At 42.0% G+C, this 8,591-nt stretch overlaps 1 protein-coding gene across 1 annotated transcript; it reads right to left on the bottom strand.

Annotated features, from left to right (window-relative positions):
* Positions 1–1,968: 1,968 nt before the first annotated feature.
* Positions 1,969–2,937, bottom strand: LOC128343695 (olfactory receptor 10T2-like). The gene has a single exon (XM_053293129.1). It carries the CDS (start codon positions 2,935–2,937, stop codon positions 1,969–1,971), a length of 969 nt encoding a protein of 322 aa, XP_053149104.1.
* Between the last annotated feature and the right edge of the window lie 5,654 nt (positions 2,938–8,591).

Raw genomic sequence — 8,591 nt, 5'->3', positions numbered from 1 at the left:
GCATCCAGGCCTCAGAGGGATGGGGAGGGGGCTCCAAGCACCCTGTTTCTCCTCCATCTGCCAGGGAGAGGAAAGGCCTTGCTCTTCCCCGGGAGCCCATACAGGAAGCCACCCTCCATCTCCCCTGGCTTCCTCATCACTGGCTTCAAGCCCATTATAGCTGTTCCCAGGGTCAGCCGCCACCCCTCTTAGCCCCTCCCCTTCCTTCCATTCCCGTCCTCCTGTATTCTGCCTGTTAGTCCTTAAAGGGGCTGCCTTACAGGACTCCATTTCCTTTTTCTCCATCATCCCCCCAGGGTCTCTGCAGAGGGGAAGGGCCAACTAGTAGGGATGTGCAAACAGGTTCAACCCTGAACCAGTTCCGTTTGATGGTTTGGGGTTGAACCGAATCCCCCAGCAATTCGGTCCAACATTGGACCGAACCCTGACAGTTCAGGGGGTTCGTGATTTTTTTAAAAGTGGAAAAAACCTTTTTTTAACCTTTCTCCCCTTTGGGGGAGTTCTTTGGGGCGGAGTTCATAGTTCATAGTAGGCAACACCTACTCATAGTTCATAGAGTTCATAGTTCATAGTAGGCAACACCCAAGGCAGCATCTTATACCAAACCCTCTCTGCCTGCCCCACCCCCACACATCATTTTGAATATTCTACAGAAATATTTAACTTTGGCTGGATTGTATCCATGTCCCTGGGATTATAGCTTTCTTTGATGTCTCTCTCACACATTTGAATGCCACTGCAAACTTCAATAGAGTCCTCAATTCTGAAAAATTGCACTTCTGTTGGTCTAACTTTTCTCTCTGTAGAATTTCTGCTGTATAGAGAGCATCAGTGACATCTAGTGGCTAGTAAATGCAATGCGAGATTTCAAATTGGGTGGCTCTTTAAAGAACAGCATGAAATCTTGTTGGAAGCATCTAATTAATCAGTGACAAACAGTACTTGAAAGGAAAAAATGAAAAATAACCTACATAGGTTCATCCACAAAAATAAGAGACTTTAAAACTCAGGAAAGAGGTAGCACAACCTACAAGAAAGGAATACAAACTGGACTAAAATATACACTATGTGGCACCAGACGTAGTGGCCCACCCTTAAGTAATATGAATAAAACAAGTAATTAATATGAACAAATATTAAGTAATATATTAAGTAATATGTACTCATATCAAGTAATATAAACAAATTAAGCTTGAAATGAGAAACTAAAAATTGAAATGACTATGACAAAATTACTAATAGTTTTGTTGAATACTTCTTAAAAATACATTTCCAAAAATATCACAAGTGCTTCTGTAGTTTTTGATACTTATAGTTGGGAGCAGAACATCCTCCATTACTACTGAGAATGCATTCAAAAGCAGTTTCAGCAGTCACATCATACTATGTAAAACGTTTACTATGTAAAAGCTTTTTCAAACCCAAGGAATCTCTCTTACATTCAGCATCTTGCAAAGAAAAGAAAGCCTATGCCAGAAACCCTTGGAGCTGATTCAGCTGAACATCCTCCTTTACATACAAGGAGGATGGGGCTGTGGTGAGAACACACCCAGCCCCACATCACTGAAGGATATACCTTCAGAACCAACCATGTACTGGTTATGTACTCTAGGGTCCTTGAAGGAAGAGTGGGATAGAAATGCAAACAAACAAACAAAAACAAAAGGTGATCTTATGTCCTCTAATCACATGTGTATCCTCTCTAAAAAAACACCCCTATTTAGCTCCAAAACCCTATTTAAACAGGTCGATTCTGATGAACACCCCTCACATGTGATTAAAGGATGTGCTGAGATTGCATTGGCATGTCTTTTAATGATGTCTGGGTGTGCAAGTTCTCACCATGACTCCATCCTTGTCACATGAAGCAGAGGCTGTTCAGCTGAACTGGCTCTTGGTTGTGGTTGTTACTTTTCGTTGGTACCCTTGTTCTGCTATGTCCCTGACTCCTCATGCTCCTTTATAAATTCACAACACAAGAGCATGAGTTCTTCCTGTTCTCCAGTTGAGGATTTCTTTGATAAGGAGTTTTCTGAGAGCAGTTTGGATGTCTTTATTTCTAAGACTGTAGACAATGGGATTCAAAAGTGGAGTTACTAGTGTGTACATGATAGACACCATGATGTCTTTTCCAGGGATGTAACTGGAGATTGGCCTTAAGTAGGTGGCAGAAGCACATCCAAAGTGCACAATCACAACAATAAGGTGGGAGGTACAGGTAGAAAATGCTTTGCGCTTCCCCTCTGCAGAGGGAATTCTTAGGACAGTGACAAAGATGAAAAAATAAGAAAGGATGACAGAGAGAAAGGAGCCAAGGATAAATATTGTACAGAGTGCTAAAATCACAGCTTCAGTGTTCTGATCAGGAGGGCAAGCCAACTTGACCACAGGTGCAACATCACAGAAGTAGTGGTCAATTCTGTTTCCTCCATAGAAGGGCAAGTGGAATACAAGGTATGTCTCAATAAATGAGAAAAAGAAGCCACTCACTGCCAAAGAAGCTCCCAACTGCAAACAAACTCTCCTGTTCATCATAAGATGATAATGCAAGGGGTGGCACACGGCCACATAGCGGTCATATCCCATCCCAATGAGGATTAGGCAGTTAGTGCACGCAATGCCGATGAAGAAAAACATTTGTGTCACACATCCAGCAAAAGAGATCGTCTTCCTTCCCAAGAGAAGAGTTACCAGCATGTTGGGGACAATGACAAATGTGTAGCAGCTTTCTGAGAAGGACAAGAGTGAGAGGAAGAAATACATGGGAATGTGCAAACTGCGATTCAGCCAGATTATAGCCATAATTATAACATTTCCAGAAAGAGATGCCAAATACATGAGGGAAAATACAACAAACAGCACCAACTGCAAGTCTGGGAAGTTTGAAAATCCAGTCAGGACAAATTCTGTAACTTCAGTTTCGTTTCTTCTCTTCATTGGTTCAAGGCCTTGGGTCTATAAATGAATCATTAGCATTTCAAGAGGAGGAACAGGAACTTGGCTACACATTTCATCTAAAAACAAATTAGCATATGCATACAGCTTCCTTCAGGAAATCTCCAGGACAATTAGATATTTGGGTACCCTAGAAGAATACCCTGCTCTGTGCTCCATGCTTCTCCCTCCTCTGCTCAGCTCAGCTCATCCTTGTCTCCCAGAGATACTTATTCCCACAACCATGAACAGGCTGAATCTCAGTACCAGATGGTGCAGGGATGATGGCTGGCAACAGAGGCAATCCAAAACCTACCACCTCTGTATACTCTGTGCCTGGGCCAAAGGTATCTCTCATTGCTACTCACTACGTTTTTCTACACAGCCCCACCACCCCTCTATCATATCCCAAGCTGAAAAGCACACCAATGCTCAATGCAGGGGCATAGCTAGGGGAGAGGGGGCCCGTGTTCGCATGTCTCCCCGGTGGCCCCTCAGAATAAATAATGAAGAAAATCGGGAGGGGTGGAGCTGGGGGCTCTCAGGATCTGGGGCCGCTGGGTTCTTTGAACACATCCGTACCATTATAGCTACACCCCTCAGTTAAAGAGGAAAAAAAGGGGACATATGGCTGTTTAATGGAGCTTGTATTGGACATTTGCTAGCATGTCTAAGTAAATGCCAACACAAATGATGGAGAGAGGATTTTAAAAAGATCATTAGCTAAAGAGAAAAGCTTGGCCATGGCATTTTCTGGTAAATATCAGGAATTATGTCACACGGCATATTTTAGACATTTGTCAACTGGGTTCGGATATTGTTACAGGAGAAAACAGAAAGAGTGGTATGTCTACAACTTCCTGCATTTCATATTTCAAAATTTGTGAGATTTTGTGTGCACATTTCAACATCTTTTGTGTGTGCATATTTCAAAACCTGTGCAATTTCAAAATCAAAATTAAAAAAATAACAGATCACAAAACTACAAGCAAACAGTTACTGAATGCATAGATTATATATGTCTATATTTGAAATATCAACTACTGCCACTGAATGCAAATTATTTTAATTATAAGAGTTTACCGTAGCACCTGAGCAGCTATTCCTTCCTTCTTAAAAACCACCTTTCCAAAATAATCATAACACCATTCAACAACATAACACCTACTAGATGTTTAGTAATGATGTTCCTTATTTTCTAATACAGAGGAAGAACTATATCAAAAGAATTCATAAAAACAAGAATCCATAAGAGAGGGAAAAGGAGTGAAAGAGAAAAACATGAATGAAAAGTTCAGAAGACACTTTTGGCGGAAGTCTGAAGATGCCCTCTTGGATGAGTTTAAAAGAAACTGTTCTTTGATAAAGGATATTATATACGTTTATTGTATTGACACCCTGTGGGAAAACCATCTCAAGTGCATTGTTGGAAATGGTGATTCAGTTCCAAGAAAGCAGCAAAAACCATACCTAGGTGAAGGTAATTATAGAAACACCCGAAAAAACAAGCCAAGATCAAAATTTGTTCCACATTCTAATCAAAACAATTAAGTTCAGTTTCTAAGGCCTCATTAATTTCATTTGAAAGACTTAAGCACATTCTTTAATATGTTATGTAGCACAGACCTGCACAACCCGAGAAATGAGAGATACATTTAATGCAGTAAATTCTGAACGTCAGCATATGTATATGCCCTTTGTTGGCTCAAAGATGTTGCACATGTCCATGTTCAGTGCCTGAATTTGTGACTATATGTGAGTCTGCCCAGTGTTTCAGCAAAAAGACAATCTATCAGACATTCATCTATCAGAACAGCTCTAGCCAGGCTGTTCCTTTAGATCAGGACTGCACAACTGCAGCCCCTCATCTGTTTTTGGATTACAACTCCCATCATCCACAGTGGCCAACAGTCAGGGATTATGGAAGATGTAGTGCAACATCTGCAAGGAGGCCTGAGTTGTGCACCCCTGCTTTAGATGAACTACAAAATGTTCATATTAATGAACATAAAATTGTTTTGCATAAAATTGCAGGACATAATTGTGCAGTCAATGGAAACATGCCTTACCATTCAGGTGTTGGTTTTTAAAAACAAATTCTGAACATTAGATTAAGGCCTATAACAACAAAAATGTCATTAAAGTACATAAGTTTGATCATTTCAGATCCCAGATGGCATTGCAATGGAGTGATGACTTCTTTGACATATGTCCCATTCATATTATCCAGTTGTGACACTATTTTGGCAAGAGGTAATTAAGTATTCAAAACAGACTTTGAGGAATATTGGGCTGCTTCTTGGAACTGCCATACTAGTAAACCCCAGGTACTTATGAATTCCAGAGGCAGTCTCTCTCCAGTCTGATATCACTCACCAAGGATATCCAGCAAATAAAACAAATTTATTTGATGCTCTGCAGATCCACACTTTCCAAACAATCATTAAAATCCAATGAAATCTATGGTTAGACACAGGCTTATGTAAAATTGAGACCTGAATGATGATCAGTATTGGCTGAAATTGAGATTGCACAGCTGGGAGGGGTGGCAGCTTTAGTTTTAAAAGATGGATTTAATTCATCATGGAAGAACATCATGGTTAAGGAATTTAATGTTATTGGGATGGGCTCATTACTTCAAGCCAAAGAAGAACTGGAGAAGTTAAAGATCACAGTGAAGCAGCGGCTGACAGACAGAGACAGACAAAATGACATTGCCAGGATTTCAGAGCATAGTGAGAGGTGGTTGGGATCAGCGAAATAAACTGACAATGAGATGGAATTGCGTCCCTTACATTAACTTTTCAATTAATGGGGTTATTAATTCTCTCTGAGAATCAGATATATCCGGATTCTTGGAGAGAATTAATAACCCCATTAATTGAAAAGTTACTTGGTTGGTCTGACGAATTTTATATTTCCTGGTTTTGTCTGATCAGAACACTGAAATAACGTGTAAGGTTGCACAATTTTGTGTTGTTATTTGTAGAATTCATCATCAAATTTGTAGAATTGGTCATCAGAGTAAGAACTGCTCCCCCCTTTTTTTTTAACTAGTTATCTTGATTTTAATTTGTTTTAAGTTTTATATATCAGCTATTGGTTGCTGACCACAATAAAGATATCGAGCCCTTTCTCGCGATCTGTGAGAAGGGCTTCGCGGGTGGGTGGGGAGGAAGGTTTTGTTCCCTGGCCTTCCCCGCTGACGATCCACAGAGGGCACTGGGTGCGCAGATTCTCCACTACCTCTGGCAGTGTGGAGGGCTGGGGGCTGGAATGCATTGTTCCCCTCCCCCAAACTCCCATAATGCACCATGCGAGTGCCTGGTGCATTGTGGGTATCCTGCAGTCTGCTTGCAGCTGCGACTGGCAGGCAATCGGAAAAAGAGGGGGCTAAGGGATATTTTAGGTGTGGGCTTTGCAGGCAGGTTTGCCCTGGTAGTGGAACCCACAGCTGCTTGCCTCCTGCTACTTCTCGCAAGCAGCCAAGAGTGGGCTTGACTGCCTTAGCCTGCTCTTGTCTGCTTGTGGGAACAGCCTCATTGCATTGGAACCGCCATGTGAGCAGCAGTTATATATGAATCATTACCTTCAAGTGACCAAAAGGCTCACTCTAAGGAACTGGAAAACAATAATTCCTCCTGTATTCAGACATGGATTACTGATTGTAAGCATATGAATACCAGAGAATGATGGAGACAAAAGAGTATTAATGGGATCCTGTTTTGATGTTCCGAGTGCCATTTTGGAGGCCAGTTTTCCCCTTGCTGATTGGTTTTCTGGCACTGGCTTCTGATTGGCTTGTGATCTCCTTGCTTCTTGGTTGGCTTGTTATCATACAAATCAAGTGTTGTCATAGGCAACTGTGCCCCCATTGGCTGGGGAGGGGGGGGGCAGGTACACAAAAAGTGGGAGTTTCAAAATGTATTCAAAGGGACTGGGGGGGCAGAGAGAGACATGTGTGCCTCTCTTGAAGAGGATAGATCTGGAAGAGAGGAAGGAATTAAGGAAGGTTGATTTTGTGGGTTTTGTGATAATAGTTGTATATATTTCAGGACAACTAAATGACACTCTGTGTGGAGAAAGGGAAGGTTTGGAAAGGGAAGATTAAAGTTAGTTTCTGTTTCAGCTCAACATGGTGTCCAGGCTCTATGTTATCTCCACAGTTTTCTCAGCACCAAGTATAATATGCTGTTGCTGTACTTTTGCTGCTATAACTATCTGGTTTTGCTGACTCTCAGATTGACAAAGGCAGAACATGGGTGCCTTCCTTCCTTGAGTTGTGGCTTGTTTTGTTTGTGAGAGATGGTGTTGTGGCAAGAAATTGACAGTGGCAGAGGGGTGTGTTGTGTGTGTGTGTGTGTGTGTGTGTGTGTGTGTGTGTGTGTGAGAGAGAGAGAGAGAGAGAGAGAGAGAGAGAGAGAGAGAGAGAGATATTTCTTGGTGATTGCTGTGATGAGCTCCATGTCTGGCCTTGAGACTAACTTGTGCTTCACCCATTGTTCTGGTCTCCTCTGCAATCTGCATTGCAAGTTGTACTCGGCCAAACATGTTGGGAATTCTCTCTGGTAAGAGAATCCCCTTTTCATTATAGCAGAGTGCACAGAGGCACAACACAGCGGATTTAGTTAGGCGTTTAGTTAGGTGTATGCTGAGAGTAAAGTAACTTGGAGCCAGTTCATAGTTTCAAATCAATATATATGGCATTTATTAGAGAACTCCATTCTGGATAGGAAAGTGAGGAGTTAGGATCTCTAATCTAGCTAGCTAGCTGGATGCAGATGGATTTTGCATCTTCTCTGCACACATGGTGCAGGGAGAGGAGCTTGCTTGCATGTTGCAAGGTAGAAGGACAGGAAGAGAAGAGAGAGAGGAAGTGACCCTGAGATTAGCAATCTACATTCCAAAGGGATAGTGTCAGAACAGTAGAGAAGGGATGATCAATATCTTGACCCTCTAGCCCTCTGACTCACTAGTCTGTCCTCCTATGTCACTGAGACAAGAGACAGCGCAAAGTCCTTCACTTCCAACAAAAAGTGTGTCTGAAGTTGCTTTAGTTGAGCATTTGGCTATGCTTGCTGGTAAAGGTGCTGCTGTGGCAGCTGCTGCAGTGCTAGGAAGTAAGCAAACATAATTGTGTGTGAGAGAGCAACTTGTGCCAGTGATGTTACTCCACTGTGGCTGGCAGTGCATTCTGCATCAGTGATTCCTTTTTGGCCATTTTTGGACTGTTTTTGAAACGTGTGATCTGTGTTGGGAGGGACAGATTCCTTTTTACTGTGTGCTTCTGAGCACTTTCCAGACTAGACCCTACAAGAGGGTCAGGATATATCTCGGAAGTGTGCTTCCACACTTCCTGTGTCGTGACACTGCAGTCCCTATGCGGACAGCAGGGTACCATTCACATTTCCAATGCCTTGTTCAGAATCTAATGCCTGCAATATAGAGCTAGGACATCGTATATACGGTGTGAAAAAGTTGCTGTTTTGGTGGGTTGTTAGTTGCTGCGAGACTGCTCCCCTTGCTGTTTATGTCCTACAATTTTTATGAATATTTGAAATATTTTCAATTATTTTCTCATAGAGTATAATGGGACCAAAACCAGCCCATATCCACAATTGTGGAGCACCTAGGGATACAAAAGTTGGGTGGGTGGT

The sequence above is a fragment of the Hemicordylus capensis genome, chromosome 2 (assembly GCF_027244095.1).
Source record: "Hemicordylus capensis ecotype Gifberg chromosome 2, rHemCap1.1.pri, whole genome shotgun sequence".
NCBI lineage: Eukaryota > Metazoa > Chordata > Lepidosauria > Squamata > Cordylidae > Hemicordylus > Hemicordylus capensis.
This window is presented reverse-complemented; position numbering and strand designations above follow the sequence as displayed.

What these genes read in the sequence shown, in the direction of transcription:
- LOC128343695 (XM_053293129.1), bottom strand. Translation starts at nt 2,937, where the DNA reads ATGAAGAGAAGAAACGAAACTGAAGTTACAGAATTTGTCCTGACTGGA.